The sequence below is a fragment of the Salvelinus namaycush genome, chromosome 2 (assembly GCF_016432855.1).
Source record: "Salvelinus namaycush isolate Seneca chromosome 2, SaNama_1.0, whole genome shotgun sequence".
Lineage (NCBI taxonomy): Eukaryota > Metazoa > Chordata > Actinopteri > Salmoniformes > Salmonidae > Salvelinus > Salvelinus namaycush.
The window spans coordinates 4,587,675-4,604,827 of record NC_052308.1 but is presented as its reverse complement, the minus strand read 5'-3'; the positions used below and the strand labels follow the sequence as shown (position 1 = coordinate 4,604,827).

At 49.1% G+C, this 17,153-nt stretch overlaps 1 protein-coding gene across 2 annotated transcripts in view; it reads left to right on the top strand.

The window, feature by feature from the left end:
• Nucleotides 1-17,153, top strand: part of LOC120058146 (inositol hexakisphosphate kinase 1-like) — a 127,919-nt gene that overhangs the window by 92,049 nt on the left and 18,717 nt on the right. For both annotated transcript variants that reach the window (XM_039006623.1, XM_039006616.1), the window contains 2 exons: nucleotides 10,873-11,077; nucleotides 16,013-16,194. In XM_039006623.1, coding sequence (XP_038862551.1) covers nucleotides 10,873-11,077; nucleotides 16,013-16,194 — 387 coding nt within the window. The remainder of the gene's footprint in view (nucleotides 1-10,872; nucleotides 11,078-16,012; nucleotides 16,195-17,153) is intronic.

Below are 17,153 nucleotides of genomic sequence, written 5' to 3'. Positions count from 1 at the left end.
GTGCTAGCAGGGTAACGGTAACACCCCTGGTCTGTTCCAGTGCCTGCAGGGTAACGGTAACTCCCCTGGTCTGTTCCAGTGTTAGCAGGGTAACGGTAACTCCCCTGGTCTGTTCCAGTTCCAGCAGGGTAACGGTAACTCCCCTGGTCTGTTCCAGTGCTAGCAGGGTAACTCCCCTGGTCTGTTCCAGTGCCAGCAGGGTAACAGTAACTCCCCTGGTCTTTTCCAGTTCTAGCAGGGTAACGGTAACTCCCCTGGTCTGTTCCAGTTCTAGCAGGGTAACGGTAACTCCCCTGGTCTGTTCCAGTGCTAGCAGGGTAACTCCCCTCGTCTGTTCCAGTGCCAGCAGGGTAACGGTAACTCCCCTGGTCTGTTCCAGTGCCAGCAGGGTAACTCCCCTGGTCTGTTCCAGTGCTAGCAGGGTAACGGTAACTCCCCTGGTCTGTTCCAGTGCTAGCAGGGTAACTCCCCTGGTCTGTTCCAGTGCCAGCAGGGTAACAGTAACGCCCCTGGTCTGTTCCAGTGCTAGCAGGGTAACAGTAACGCCCCTGGTCTGTTCCAGTGCTAGCAGGGTAACAGTAACTCCCCTGGTCTGTTCCAGTGCTAGCAGGGTAACTCCCCTGGTCTGTTCCAGTGCTAGCAGGGTAACGGTAACTCCCCTGGTCTATTCCAGTGCTAGCAGGGTAACGGTAACTCCCCTGGTCTATTCCAGTGCTAGCAGGGTAACGGTAACTCCCCTGGTCTATTCCAGTGCTAGCAGGGTAACGGTAACTCCCCTGGTCTGTTCCAGTGCTAGCAGGGTAACAGTAACTCCCCTGGTCTGTTCCAGTGCTAGCAGGGTAACTCCCCTGGTCTGTTCCAGTGCTAGCAGGGTAACGGTAACTCCCCTGGTCTGTTCCAGTGCTAGCAGGGTAACGGTAACTCCCCTGGTCTGTTCCAGTGCTAGCAGGGTAACGGTAACTCCCCTGGTCTGTTCCAGTGCTAGCAAGGTAACAGTAACTCCCCTGGTCTGTTCCAGTGCCAGCAGGGTAACAGTAACTCCCCTGGTCTGTTCCAGTGCCAGCAGGGTAACGGTAACTCCCCTGGTCTGTTCCAGTGCTAGCAGGGTAACGGTAACTCCCCTGGTCTGTTCCAGTGCTAGCAGGGTAACTCCCCTGGTCTGTTCCAGTGCTAGCAGGGTAACGGTAACTCCCCTGGTCTGTTCCAGTGCTAGCAGGGTAACGGTAACACCCCTGGTCTGTTCCAGTGCCTGCAGGGTAACGGTAACACCCCTGGTCTGTTCCAGTGCCTGCAGGGTAACGGTAACTCCCCTGGTCTGTTCCAGTGTTAGCAGGGTAACGGTAACTCCCCTGGTCTGTTCCAGTTCCAGCAGGGTAACGGTAACTCCCCTGGTCTGTTCCAGTGCTAGCAGGGTAACTCCCCTGGTCTGTTCCAGTGCTAGCAGGGTAACTCCCCTGGTCTGTTCCAGTGCTAGCAGGGTAATGGTAACACCCCTGGTCTGTTCCAGTGCCTGCAGGGTAACGGTAACTCCCTTGGTCTGTTCCAGTGTTAGCAGGGTAACGGTAACTCCCCTGGTCTGTTCCAGTGCCAGCAGGGTAACGGTAACTCCCCTGGTCTGTTCCAGTGCCAGCAGGGTAACGGTAACTCCCCTGGTCTGTTCCAGTGCTTGCAGGGTAACTCCAACTCCCCTGGTCTGTTCCAGTGCTAGCAGGGTAACGGTAACTCCCCTGGTCTGTTCCAGTGCTAGCAGGGTAACGGTAACTCCCCTGGTCTATTCCAGTGCCAGCAGGGTAACGGTAACTCCCCTGGTCTATTCCAGTGCCAGCAGGGTAACGGTAACTCCCCTGGTCTGTTACAGTGCCAGCAGGGTAACGGTAACTCCCCTGGTCTGTTCCAGTGCCAGCAGGGTAACGGTAACTCCCCTGGTCTGTTCCAGTGCTTGCAGGGTAACTCCCCTGGTCTGTTCCAGTGCTAGCAGGGTAACGGTAACTCCCCTGGTCTGTTCCAGTGCCAGCAGGGTAACGGTAACTCCCCTGGTCTGTTCCAGTGCCAGCAGGGTAACGGTAACTCCCTTGGTCTGTTCCAGTGCCAGCAGGGTAACGGTAACTCCCCTGGTCTGTTCCAGTGCCAGCAGGGTAACGGTAACTCCCCTGGTCTGTTCCAGTGCTAGCAGGGTAACAGTAACTCCCCTGGTCTGTTCCAGTGCTAGCAGGGTAACAGTAACTCCCCTGGTCTGTTCCAGTGCTAGCAGGGTAACTCCCCTGGTCTGTTCCAGTGCTAGCAGGGTAACTCCCCTGGTCTGTTCCAGTGCTAGCAGGGTAACGGTAACTCCCCTGGTCTGTTCCAGTGCTAGCAGGGTAACGGTAACACCCCTGGTCTGTTCCAGTGCCTGCAGGGTAACGGTAACTCCCCTGGTCTGTTCCAGTGTTAGCAGGGTAACGGTAACTCCCCTGGTCTGTTCCAGTTCCAGCAGGGTAACGGTAACTCCCCTGGTCTGTTCCAGTGCTAGCAGGGTAACTCCCCTGGTCTGTTCCAGTGCCAGCAGGGTAACAGTAACTCCCCTGGTCTTTTCCAGTTCTAGCAGGGTAACGGTAACTCCCCTGGTCTGTTCCAGTGCTAGCAGGGTAACGCCCCTGGTCTGTTCCAGTGCTAGCAGGGTAACTCCCCTCGTCTGTTCCAGTGCCAGCAGGGTAACGGTAACTCCCCTGGTCTGTTCCAGTGCCAGCAGGGTAACTCCTCTGGTCTGTTCCAGTGCCAGCAGGGTAACGGTAACTCCCCTGGTCTGTTCCAGTGCTAGCAGGGTAACAGTAACTCCCCTGGTCTGTTCCAGTGCTAGCAGGGTAACAGTAACTCCCCTGGTCTGTTCCAGTGCCAGCAGGGTAACGGTAACTCCCCTGGTCTGTTCCAGTGCTAGCAGGGTAACGGTAACTCCCCTGGTCTGTTCCAGTGCTAGCAGGGTAACGGTAACTCCCCTGATCTGTTCCAGTGCTAGCAGGGTAACGGTAACACCCCTGGTCTGTTCCAGTGCCTGCAGGGTAACGGTAACTCCCCTGGTCTGTTCCAGTGTTAGCAGGGTAACGGTAACTCCCCTGGTCTGTTCCAGTTCCAGCAGGGTAACGGTAACTCCCCTGGTCTGTTCCAGTGCTAGCAGGGTAACTCCCCTGGTCTGTTCCAGTGCCAGCAGGGTAACAGTAACTCCCCTGGTCTTTTCCAGTTCTAGCAGGGTAACGGTAACTCCCCTGGTCTGTTCCAGTTCTAGCAGGGTAACGGTAACTCCCCTGGTCTGTTCCAGTGCTAGCAGGGTAACTCCCCTCGTCTGTTCCAGTGCCAGCAGGGTAACGGTAACTCCCCTGGTCTGTTCCAGTGCCAGCAGGGTAACTCCCCTGGTCTGTTCCAGTGCTAGCAGGGTAACGGTAACTCCCCTGGTCTGTTCCAGTGCTAGCAGGGTAACTCCCCTGGTCTGTTCCAGTGCCAGCAGGGTAACAGTAACGCCCCTGGTCTGTTCCAGTGCTAGCAGGGTAACAGTAACGCCCCTGGTCTGTTCCAGTGCTAGCAGGGTAACAGTAACTCCCCTGGTCTGTTCCAGTGCTAGCAGGGTAACTCCCCTGGTCTGTTCCAGTGCTAGCAGGGTAACGGTAACTCCCCTGGTCTATTCCAGTGCTAGCAGGGTAACGGTAACTCCCCTGGTCTATTCCAGTGCTAGCAGGGTAACGGTAACTCCCCTGGTCTATTCCAGTGCTAGCAGGGTAACGGTAACTCCCCTGGTCTGTTCCAGTGCTAGCAGGGTAACAGTAACTCCCCTGGTCTGTTCCAGTGCTAGCAGGGTAACTCCCCTGGTCTGTTCCAGTGCTAGCAGGGTAACGGTAACTCCCCTGGTCTGTTCCAGTGCTAGCAGGGTAACGGTAACTCCCCTGGTCTGTTCCAGTGCTAGCAGGGTAACGGTAACTCCCCTGGTCTGTTCCAGTGCTTGCAGGGTAACTCCCCTGGTCTGTTCCATTGCTAGCAGGGTAACTCCCCTGGTCTGTTCCAGTGCTAGCAGGGTAACTCCCCTGGTCTGTTCCAGTGCTAGCAGGGTAACGGTAACTCCCCTGGTCTGTTCCAGTTCTAGCAGGGTAACGGTAACTCCCCTGGTCTGTTCCAGTGCTAGCAGGGTAACGGTAACTCCCCTGGTCTGTTCCAGTGCTTGCAGGGTAACTCCCCTGGTCTGTTCCAGTGCTAGCAGGGTAACTCCCCTGGTCTGTTCCAGTGCTAGCAGGGTAACGATAACTCCCCTGGTCTATTCTAGTGCTAGCAGGGTAACGGTAACTCCCCTGGTCTATTCCAGTGCTAGCAGGGTAACTCCCCTGGTCTGTTCCAGTGCTAGCAGGGTAACGGTAACTCCCCTGGTCTATTCCAGTGCTAGCAGGGTAACTCCCCTGGTCTGTTCCAGTGCTAGCAGGGTAACGGTAACTCCCCTGGTCTGTTCCAGTGCTAGCAGGGTAACGGTAACTCCCCTGGTCTATTCCAGTTCTAGCAGGGTAACGGTAACTCCCCTGGTCTGTTCCAGTGCCAGCAGGGTAACGGTAACTCCCCTGGTCTGTTCCAGTGTTAGCAGGGTAACGGTAACTCCCCTGGTCTGTTCCAGTTCCAGCAGGGTAACGGTAACTCCCCTGGTCTGTTCCAGTGCTAGCAGGGTAACTCCCCTGGTCTATTCCAGTGCCAGCAGGGTAACAGTAACTCCCCTGGTCTTTTCCAGTTCTAGCAGGGTAACGGTAACTCCCCTGGTCTGTTCCAGTGCTAGCAGGGTAACTCCCCTCGTCTGTTCCAGTGCCAGCAGGGTAACGGTAACTCCCCTGGTCTGTTCCAGTGCCAGCAGGGTAACTCCCCTGGTCTGTTCCAGTGCCAGCAGGGTAACGGTGACTCCCCTGGTCTGTTCCAGTGCTAGCAGGGTAACTCCCCTGGTCTGTTCCAGTGCCAGCAGGGTAACAGTAACTCCCCTGGTCTGTTCCAGTGCTAGCAGGGTAACTCCCCTGGTCTGTTCCAGTGCTAGCAGGGTAACGGTAACTCCCCTGGTCTATTCCAGTGCTAGCAGGGTAACGGTAACTCCCCTGGTCTGTTCCAGTGCTAGCAGGGTAACAGTAACTCCCCTGGTCTGTTCCAGTGCTAGCAGGGTAACTCCCCTGGTCTGTTCTAGTGCTAGCAGGGTAACGGTAACTCCCCTGGTCTGTTCCAGTGCTAGCAGGGTAACGGTAACTCCCCTGGTCTGTTCCAGTGCTTGCAGGGTAACTCCCCTGGTCTGTTCCATTGCTAGCAGGGTAACTCCCCTGGTCTGTTCCAGTGCTAGCAGGGTAACGGTAAGTCCCCTGGTCTGTTCCAGTGCTAGCACGGTAACGGTAAGTCCCCTGGTCTGTTCCAGTTCTAGCAGGGTAACGGTAACTCCCCTGGTCTGTTCCAGTGCTAGCAGGGTAACGGTAACTCCCCTGGTCTGTTCCAGTGCTTGCAGGGTAACTCCCCTGGTCTGTTCCAGTGCTAGCAGGGTAACTCCCCTGGTCTGTTCCAGTGCTAGCAGGGTAACGGTAACTCCCCTGGTCTGTTCCAGTGCTAGCAGGGTAACGGTAACTCCCCTGGTCTGTTCCAGTGCTAGCAGGGTAACTCCCCTGGTCTGTTCCAGTGCTAGCAGGGTAACTCCCCTGGTCTGTTCCAGTGCTAGCAGGGTAACTCCCCTGGTCTATTCCAGTGCTAGCAGGGTAACTCCCCTGGTCTGTTCCAGTGCTAGCAGGGTAACTCCCCTGGTCTGTTCCAGTGCTAGCAGGGTAACGGTAACTCCCCTGGTCTGTTCCAGTGCTAGCAGGGTAACGGTAACTCCCCTGGTCTGTTCCAGTGCTAGCAGGGTAACGGTAACTCCCCTGGTCTGTTCCAGTGCTAGCAGGGTAACGGTAACTCCCCTGGTCTGTTCCAGTGCTAGCAGGGTAACGGTAACACCCCTGGTCTGTTCCAGTGCTAGCAGGGTAACGGTAACACCCCTGGTCTGTTCCAGTGCTAGCAGGGTAACGGTAACTCCCCTGGTCTATTCCAGTGCTAGCAGGGTAACGGTAACTCCCCTGGTCTGTTCCAGTGCTAGCAGGGTAACGGTAACTCCCCTGGTCTATTCCAGTGCTAGCAGGGTAACTCCCCTGGTCTGTTCCAGTGCTAGCAGGGTAACTCCCCTGGTCTGTTCCAGTGCTAGCAGGGTAACGGTAACAGAGGGCAGGTTTTTTCCCTCCATTACAATCTCTCTACCTCTTCATAGCTGGCTCTGTGTCCCACCTGGCCTGGCTGTATAGGCTGCATCCCAAATGGCACCCTGGTCCCTTTTGTAGGGCTCTGGTCATTAGTTGTGTGCTACTTATGGAATAGGGTTTCATTTGGGACTCTGAAGAAGTATGTGTATAAATAGGACTGCTGCCGCCAATAACCACACGCTCTGCATTGTTGATACATGACAACAAGACCACCTGGCCAGGCAGCCAGGTGGCCAGGCAGCCAGGTGGCCAGGCAGGGCTACAACCCTTAAAGGTATGTAGGGCTGGAGAATGAGACATTAATACACACAGGACAGGCAAGGGGGGACAGACAGGCAAGGGGGGACAGACAGGCAGGGGGGGACAGACAGGCAGGGCTACAACCCTTAAAGGTATGTAGGGCTGGAGAATGAGACATTAATACACACAGGACAGGCAAGGGGGGACAGACAGGCAGGGGGGACAGACAGGCAGGGGGGGACAGACAGGCAAGGGGGGACAGACAGGCAGGGGGGACAGACAGGCATGGGGGGACAGACAGGCAGGGGGGGACAGACAGGCAGGGCTACAACCCTTAAAGGTATGTAGGGCTGGAGAATGAGACATTAATACACACAGGACAGGCAAGGGGGACAGACAGGCAGGGGGGGACAGACAGGCAGGGGGGGACAGACAGGCAAGGGGGGACAGACAGGCAGGGGGGACAGACAGGCAGGGGGGGACAGACAGGCAGGGCTACAACCCTTAAAGGTATGTAGGGCTGGAGAATGAGATATTAATACACACAGGACAGGCAAGGGGGGACAGACAGGCAGGGGGGGACAGACAGGCAGGGGGGGACAGACAGGCAAGGGGGGACAGACAGGCAGGGGGGACAAACAGGCAGGGGGGACAGACAGGCAGGGGGGACAGACAGGGGGGACAGACAGGCAAGGGGGGACAGACAGGCAAGGGGGGACAGACAGGCAAGGGGGGACAGACAGGCAGGGGGGACAGACAGGCAAGGGGGGACAGACAGGCAAGGGGGGACAGACAGGCAGGGGGGACAGACAGGCAGGGGGGACAGACAGGCAAGGGGGGACAGACAGGCAAGGGGGGACAGACAGGCAGGGGGGACAGACAGGCAGGGGGGACAGACAGGCAAGGGGGGACAGACAGGCAAGGGGGGACAGACAGGCAGGGGGGACAGGGACGGGTAGCCTACTCTTATCAGAGAGGTCTTTGAAACCTTGAATAAGGGTTTCAAAGTTGGGGAAACTACACTCTAATTATTATATATTTTTTACATTTTGTCAGGAAATGCAGCTCCGTCTCGGGTTCTGTTGTGGTGCAGTGGTTGCACAGCCTTTCCTCTACAGGGAGCCAGGTTTTCCTGTGTCTACCCTTCTCAATGGCAAGGCTGTGCTCACTGAGCCTGAACTTTGTCAAGGTTTTTCTAAGGTTTTGATCAGTAACCACGGTCAAATAGTTAGCCACAGTGTACTGTCGATTTAGGGCCAGATAGCACTGCATTTTGCTCTGTGTTTGTGCTTGTGTTTCCCAATAAACAATATAGTTTTGTTTTGACTGTGTTGTAATTTGTTTTATTCTGATTGATTGGATGTTCTGGTCCTGAGGCTTCAGTGTGTTAGTAGAACAGGTTTGTGAACTCAGCCCCAGGACCAGCTGGATGAGGGGACTCTTTTCTTTGCTCAGCTCTTGGTATTGCAGGGCTTGGTAATGATATGAGAGGGGGTCACTGTATTTTACATGTTTCCAAAACTGAATTGCTCTTTTTTAATGTTTTATTATTAGTGGATATTTGCCTAATTCTGCCCTGCATGCATTGTTTGTAGTTTTCCTCTGGACATGTAGGAGAATCTTACAGAACTCTGCATGCAGGGTTTCAATGGGGTGTTTGTCCCATTGGGTGAAATCTTGTTTTACAAGTGAACCACACACCTCGCTGCCATAAAGTGCAATTGGTTAAATGACACATTCAATTAGGTTTAGCCACATTTTAATAGGTATTTAAATTTGAATTCATTTTAATGGTGTAGAATGCCCTGCGTGCTTTCTCTCTCAGTTCATTCACTGCCTCATTAAGGTGTCCAGTTGAGCTTATTTTTAAACGTAAGTAATTGTAGTGTGTGCAGTACTCTATATATGTTGTACCAATTGAGAACTTGGGTCTAATTCCCAGAGATCTGGATCTTCTCTGGAAAATCATTATTTAGTCTTTTTGGGGTTTACTGCCAGGGCCCAGGTCTGGCAGTACTGCTCTAGCAGGTCCGGGCTCTGCTGTAGGCCATGTGCTGTGGGTGACAACAGACACAGGTCATCTGAGAAGAGCCGGCATTTAACCTCTGAATTGTGGAGACTAACACCAGGGGCTGAGGATTCGTCTAGAATCGTGGCCAATTTGTTGATGTAAATATTGAAGCGTGCAGGGCTCAGATTGCAACCCTGGCGAAGGCCCCGCCGCTGGTTAAAGAATTCTGTTTTTTTCTTCCCAATTTTGATGCTGCACGTATTGCCAGTATACATTGATTTAATATGTTTTACCCCTGACACCACTTTATATAACTTTGTAGAACAGTCCTGTATGCCAAATAGAATCAAATGTTTTAAAGCCAGCGTACATTTTGGTCTTATGGTGGGAGACATGTTTATCTATCAGGGTGTTTAGGGTGGAAATATGATCAGTTGTGCAATGTTTTTGTTCAATTTGTCTTTGACTCAAGACATTGTGCTTATTAAGAAAGTTTAACTCTTAAATGTATAATACTATAGAAAACCTTCCCCAGGTTACTGTTCAAACAAATGCCTCTGATTGTAATTGCATCTCTCTCTCTCCCTCACTCCCTCCCTCACACTCACTCACTCACTCACTCACTCACTCACTCACTTTGTGTAGCCAGTTAGTGATGCCAAAACAGTCATTTCTAAAGCCTTTCCCATCAAACTTTCCAAATTAAATGATAACTGCAGTGTTTTCTTACCGGGCAGAATGATATGATATCACGATGATTTGTATCAATCGAGTGTCTTTTGTTGTGCTAACTCTACTATTACGCAATCAGAACAGAAACACCGCCTCTTTTTTCTTCAAAAGTTTGGGGTCACTTAGAAATGTCCTTGTTTTTGAAAGAAATGCACTTTTCTTTGGTCCATTTAAAATAACATCAAATTGATCAGAAATACAGTGTAGATATTGTTCATGTTGTAAATGACTATTGTAGCTGGAAACGGCAGATTTCTTTATGGAATATCTACATAGGCGTTGTCGTGTCTTTACTATGGATTAAATCATATATGACATGCTATTTTATCAAATCAATTCTCTGTAATTAATATTACCTGATTTAAACTAATCATGTAAATGTAATTAACTAGGAAGTCGGGGCACCACGGAAGAATGTTTATAGAGCTGTCGTCTTCCCGAATACAATCTAAAAGATCTGGTAATCTTTTACCAGATTCTCATCTGAATATCGTAAAATTCTTGGTCATCTTCACGAACCCTGGCTAACAAGTTGAATCAGCAATACAACATTTGGTTTAATTATTTATTTACTAAATACCTAAATAATCATATACAATTACATATACACAGGATGGATCATACATGAATTACTAATTATTATTTCTAAATTTACTCTAACCATATCTACATGTACATACTACCTCAATCAGTCCGACTAACCGGTGTCTGTATGTAGCCTCTCTACTGTCTATAGCCTCTCTACTGTATATAGCCTCTCTACTGTTTTTCACTGTCTTTTTACTGTTGTTTTTATTTCTTTACTTACCTACCGAGGAGGTAGGCAACCGAGGACAGACAATCTTTACGCCCTTCAGCACTTGGCGGTCCCGTTCTGTGAGCTTGTGTGGCCTACCACTTTGTGGCTGAGCCGTTGTTGCTCCTAGACGTTTCCACTTCACAATAACACCTCTTACAGTTGACTGGGGGCAGCTCTAGCAGGGCAGAAACTTTACGAACTGACTTGTTGGATAGGTGGCATCCTATGACAGTGCAACGTTTAAAGTCACTGAGCTCTTCAGTACGGGCCATTCTACTGCCAATGTTTGTCTGTGGAGATTGCATGGCTGTGTGCTCAATTGTATTCACCTGTCAGCAACGGGTGGGGCTGAAATACCCGAATCAACTAATCTGAAGGGGTGTCCACATACTTTTGTATATATAGTGTATCTCAAAGCTGTAGTGAGAAAAGAAAACTAAATCTTCTTCCTGGCAGTGTGTTTTTCCTCCAGCGGAAGGTGTCTGACAGAACAGTGTCACCTTGCTCTCTGATGTCATTTATGGTATCCAATTGCTTTGAATTTGAATTAGAACATGGTAGACCCAATGGCATAGAATGGCTGGTACAATTGTGCTTTGTCTTTCTCTGATACCAACCTCCTCATACAACACTGAAACACACACACACGTTTTGAAAATACTCTGTTCCTCTTCCACCCTCTCTCAGGGATGTGCTTCTTCCTGATTAATCAGGAATTCTTGCTTTTTCTGACATTTATCCTTCCATTCATTTCTGAAACGAACCTATCCCCTTGCTAAAAAATCCTGTTATTGTTGTGCTGATCATATCCCTGCTCTTTGCTCCTCCAGGCATGGTGTTGGTATGTTTCGAGGGGGACATAGACGGCTACATCAACCTGGTGGCGTACCCGTACGTGGAGAGTGAGGGCCTGGACCACGAGGACCTACCGGAGAGGGACCAACCACGAAGGAAACACTCCCGACGGAGCCTCCACCGCTCCACCTCCGAGATCAAGGAGGAGAGGCTACCACACGAGAGTGACAGCACTGAGAAGTGAGTAGAGCAGTGAGGAATAGGGAATGGTTTGTGTCTCGTGTGTGTGTGTGTGTGTGTGTGTGTGTGTGTGTGTGTGTGTGTGTGTGTGTGTGTGTGTGTGTGTGTGTGTGTCTACCAGAGAGATAAAAGACGATCGCCCCGCGCAACAGTACTGAGAAATGAGTGAGAAGCCAGGGGTGGGTATGTATGTATGTCTATGTAATAATCAGTAACTCATTATCAAATTAAATGCTTCGTAAACAACAGGTGTAGACTAACAGTGAAGGGCTTACTTACAAGTAAGAAAGAGATAATACAAGATAATCCAAGATAATAAAATCCAAGATATAAATACACAATGAGTAGCGATAACTTGAGTATATAAAGTGCATTCCCTTCCGTTTTTTCCACATTTTTTTACTTTACAGCCTTATTCGAAAATTGATTCAATTGTATTTTTACCTCATCAATCTACACACAATAGCCCATAATGACAAAGCAAAAAAAAAAATGGGTATTTAGAAATGTTTGACAATGTATTAAAAATGTAAAACTTAAATATCATATTTTAACATGCTTATGGCTCTATACAGTTGGTTGAGTGCGGTCTTAGTGCCAGCATCAGTTTGTGGTGGTAAATGGACAACTGCAAAAAATATAAATGAAAACTCTATTGGTAAATGGTAACAGACATCAAAACTAAAAAAAAAATTACCAGAGATCTTCTTATTTTTTTTAATACTGTAAAACTATTTGGTGGAATGTGCTTCGTGGCTTGTCCTGATTTTTTATTTATTTAAAACATGTTGTCTTGAGTGGACTCAATTATTCCAAAACTGCAGCTCGTTGTTGGAACACATATATTTGTCCTACTTCAAATCAACTTGTACATTTTGAATTTGTAATAAAACTGTTGTCATTTGGCAAGGAATGTAGCTCGTGTATCCCATCAGAGGCATTTTTTTATGCCCACGGTCGTCCTGTTTTTTGGGGCATTTCTGTCGGCCTAATGGTAGCTGGTGTGTGTCCTCTCTATTTTCCGCTTAGGCTTTTTCCACTTAGGCTACTTGAAATTGGTTAGCATAGACAATAACCCCCCCTAAACATAGACAATAACCCCCCTAAACATAGACAATAACCCCCCCTAAACATAGACAATAACCCCCCCTAAACATAGACAATAACCCCTCCTAAACATAGACAATAATCCCCCCTAAACATAGACAATAATCCCCCCTAAACATAGACAATAATCCCCCCTAAACATAGACAATAACCCCCCTAAACATAGAAACATAGACAATAACCCCCCTAAACATAGACAATAACCCCTCCTAAACATAGACAATAATCCCCCCTAAACATAGACAATAATCCCCCCTAAACATAGACAATAATCCCCCCTAAACATAGACAATAATCCCCCCTAAACATAGACAATAACCCCCCTAAACATAGACAATATCTCCCCTAAACATAGAAACATAGACAATAACCCCCCTTAAACATAGACAATAACCCCCCTTAAACATAGACAATAACCCCCCTTAAACATAGACAGGTTCTACACTGAAAATATGAAGCAAAAAGAAGCATTAGTTTGATAAAGACGGAGCTAATTTCCATCAGAATCATTCAACCAAGGCCTACTCACCCAATCGGATGGCCTGGACGTGATTCATCACCATGCAGTGTTCCATGTGGAATTGATCATCCGTTTAGAATGAGTCTGTAGGCCTATATTGAAAATAAGACACATTTTGGTTTGTAACCCTGAAGAAAAATGGCAAATTTAAAGCCCCGTTTGAAATCATCTCTCTTTGAGTATAACTATTTCAGACATGCGAGATGTGCATCACTTCAACTGGCAAAGTTTTTAATTAGATCAAATATTATATTTTATTCTGCTTTGTTACATGTTTTGTTTTTGTTGCTATAAAAAATAGTTGTCTTGACTGTGATAAGGGCACGGGAAATAAGAGTGGTATAGAATAAGGTTATGCCATTTGCACAGGCATAGGCTTTTACAAGCAAGCGCCGCTGCTGAGTTTACTGCCTTCTTGAAGATTGTGTTCCACGATATAATATAACCAGTTCATATTACGGTTTTAATAAATTTATCTGAAATGGCAATTGTTTTCTATTGACTGAATATATATGAGCCAATTCAGCATTTATAATTTGTTGTCTGTAATGGTTATGGACCTTTATGCATTGTTGTACACGCCTGGCATATAGATAAAATGCACATATTTTTGGGCAGTGCGGGCCTTGCCCTTGTGTTAAACATTTTTTCCTTCTCATTCTGAATATTCAACAACCACAAAAAAATATGCGAGCACTCCAATAGTCAAAAATGTCAAATGCCTATCCCACAAGGTTTTCTAACTCGGCCGATCAAAAACTTCAGAATTCCTTAACATTAGAGATTGCGCACTAGCTCTAGTTATTAACAAAGAGACACACCTCTCCCACCTCATCTTATCTGAGGCTGCCGACCAGAGACACACCTCTCCCACCTCATCTTATCTGAGGCTGCCGACCAGAGACACACCTCTCCCACCTCATCTTATCTGAGGCTGCCGACCAGAGACACACCTCTCCCACCTCATCTTATCTGAGGCTGCCGACCAGTCTTGACGACTCTGAGAAACATAGAATATTACAGGTCATCAGTTCCCGTAGATGAGATAGTCTCGAACGGAGCTCATCCAATTTATTCTCCAGTGACTGCACGCTCACCAACAGAACAGAGGGCATTTAGTGGTCTGTTAGTTCGCCAACGTAGTCTCCTCAGGATGCCACTTCGCCTGCCTCTTTCACTGTCGCTTCCTCTCTAGAGTCCCGGGGATTAGGGCCTGGGCCAAAGTAAGCAGAACGTCCAGAGCTGCTGACTCGTTAAAATAGAAATTGTCTTCCAAATTGAGGTTAGTGATCGCTGTTCTTAACTCCAGAAGCTGTTTTCAGTCATAGGAAATGATAAGGGAGACATTATGTACCCAAATTATTTCAGATCAGTGTAAAAAATGGCAGAAATGGTAGCTGGTCTTTGGTAGAGTCAGGTATTTCTCTGCCATTTAAATCCTTGAGCGGGACGCCTAAGAGTGTTATCGGGCAGCCTAAGAGTGTTATCGGGCAGCCTAAGAGTGTTATCGGGCAGCCTAAGAGTGTTATCGGGCAGCCTAAGAGTGTTATCGGGCAGCCTAAGAGCGTTATCGGGCAGCCTAAGAGTGTTATCGGCTAGTTGACCTGTGGTGCCCTGGCTGTGTTTGTTTTGGTGCCCTCCGTTGGCTAGTTGACCTGTGGTGCCCTCCGTTGGCTAGTTGACCTGTGGTGCCCTGGCTGTGGTTGTTTTGGTGCCCTCCGTCGGCTAGTTGACCTGTGGTGCCCTGGCTGTGTTTGTTTTGGTGCCCTCTGTTGGCTAGTTGACCTGTGGTGCCCTGGCTGTGTTTGTTTTGGTGCCCTCTGTTGGCTAGTTGACCTGTGGTGCCCTAGCTGTGTTTGTTTTGGTGCCCTCCGTTGGCTAGTTGACCTGTGGTGCCCTCTGTTGGCTAGTTGACCTGTGGTGCCCTCCGTTGGCTAGTTGACCTGTAGTGCCCTGGCTGTGGTTGTTTTGGTGCCCTCTGTTGGCTAGTTGACCTGTGGTGCCCTGGCTGTGTTTGTTTTGGTGCCCTCCGTTGGCTAGTTGACCTGTAGTGCCCTGGCTGTGTTTGTTTTGGTGCCCTCTGTTGGCTAGTTGACCTGTGGTGCCCTGGCTGTGTTTGTTTTGGTGCCCTGGCTGTGTTTGTTTTGGTGCCCTGGCTGTGTTTGTTTTGGTGCCCTGGCTGTGTTTGTTTTGGTGCCCTGGCTGTGTTTGTTTTGGTGCCCTGGCTGTGTTTGTTTTGGTGCCCTCCGTTGGCTAGTTGACCTGTGGTGCCCTCCGTTGGCTAATTGACCTGTGGTGCCCTAGCTGTGTTTGTTTTGGTGCCCTCTGTTGGCTAATTGACCTGTGGTGCCCTAGCTGTGTTTGTTTTGGTGCCCTCTGTTGGCTAGTTGACCTGTGGTGCCCTAGCTGTGTTTGTTTTGGTGCCCTCCGTTGGCTAGTTGACCTGTGGTGCCCTGGCTGTGTTTGTTTTGGTGCCCTCTGTTGGCTAGTTGACCTGTGGTGCCCTGGCTGTGTTTGTTTTGGTGCCCTCCGTTGGCTAGTTGACCTGTGGTGCCCTCCGTTGGCTAGTTGACCTGTGGTGCCCTGGATGTGTTTGTTTTGGTGCCCTGGCTGTGTTTGTTTTGCTGCCCTCCGTCGGCTAGTTGACCTGTGGTGCCCTGGGTTAGTTGGTTGACCTTTTAAAACAAGGGTTTCTGGGTAAACCCAGAAGGATTTAGAATGAAGCCTGTTTTGTATTAGTTGACCTTCTGTTGTGTCCTTTGTGTTGTCCCAGAGAGGATTTACTCCGCCCTAGAATCAGTCCACGTGACTTAAGCAGACCAAGTGGGGATTTTTTTTTGTATGGAGATCTATGAGAAAGTGTGAATTACCTGAGGCTTATTTGATTGGATAGAAGTGTCGTAACGTTTATAGGCTGTTACAAATGTACTGATATAAGTGGATGCACGTGGCGTTCCGGCAACTTTGAGAAAAACGTCTTAATTCTGCCTTTTGTTCACACGCGTATCTGCACTCTTATTGGCTAGAATGGTCCTACCTGATCTCGCCTCTTACCGCCTGCCGTTCATCTTTGAGGACATGTATTTCCATTGTTAGAGCGGTCACTCGACTCTCTTGTCAATATATTGTCCTCCCCGTCCAGTCTCCTGAAGAGTCCTCATCCGGAGCTCCAGATCCACAGTGACTTGTTGTGGTGCTCTAGTTAACCTGTTAGTTAACCTCTTAGTTAACCTGTTTGTTAACCTGTTTGTTAATCTGTGCCCTCTCTCCGCTGTTAACCATGTTGTCCCTGTGTCCTCTCCCTCCAGTCTCCAGGAACTGAAGAGTCCTCGTCTAGAGCTCCAGATCTACAGTGATATTCCCTTCCAGATGCTGGATAATAACAGCGGCCTGGGCTCAGAGAAGATCAGCCACAACCCCTGGAGTCTCCGCTGTCACAGGCAGCAGCTCAGTCGCATGAGATCAGAGTCCAAGGACAGGAAGCTCTACAGTATCCCTTTTCTCAGGTCGTTTTAACCATCACGATAAGACAGAGTCAGGGAGTACTGCTGGAAGCAGAGTCACAGACTAGGAAAGTCCTATTGGGTGAATGTGAATAACAGGATACACTATCAATCGTTGATCAACCAATCGAACTTCATGAGGAGGAGTCTGGGACTGAATGAGTCTCAACCAATGAGGGAATACATTAGTCTTCCATGTACACAACCAGATAAATAGAACAGGTCTAAAAGGTCAATTAACAGAGGGGAAGGTACTAACACAGGAGTTGACCAGGTTAAGTTAAACACGATCCATGAGGAGGAGTCTGGGACTTGACCGACTGTTTTCCTCATTGATTAGTTATTTCAGTTCTCTATTCACACGTACTCTAACCAGATGTAAGAGGGATAAACCAGAGGAAAGGTGACCGGATCAACATTACCACTGTCTTCATTAACCCCCAGAAAGACATTGGTCAAGGTTAGTGTCATAACGTTAACAACAGAGATCCCCGGAATGCCCTCATGCTCTGACCTGTCAGAATAGCCTGTGGGGAAAAGAGGTCACGTTCCCGTCCCAAATGGAACCCTATTCCCGTGTATAGTGCACTACTTCAGGTCTCTGGTCAAAAAAAAGTAGTGCCCTATATAGGTCATAGGGTGTCAAAGTAGTGCCCTATATAGGTCATAGGGTGTCAAAGTAGTGCCCTATATAGGTCATAGGGTGTCAAAGTAGTGCCCTATATAGGTCATAGGGTGTCAAAGTAGTGCCCTATATAGGTCATAGGGGGTCAAAGTAGTGCCCTATATAGGTCATAGGGTGTCAAAGTAGTGCCCTATATAGGTCATTGGGTGTCAAAGTAGTGCCCTATATAGGTCATAGGGTGTCAAAGTAGTGCCCTATATAGGTCATTGGGGGTCATTTGGGATGCAACATAGACTGTTTAGCCGAAATGTGACTCGTTTC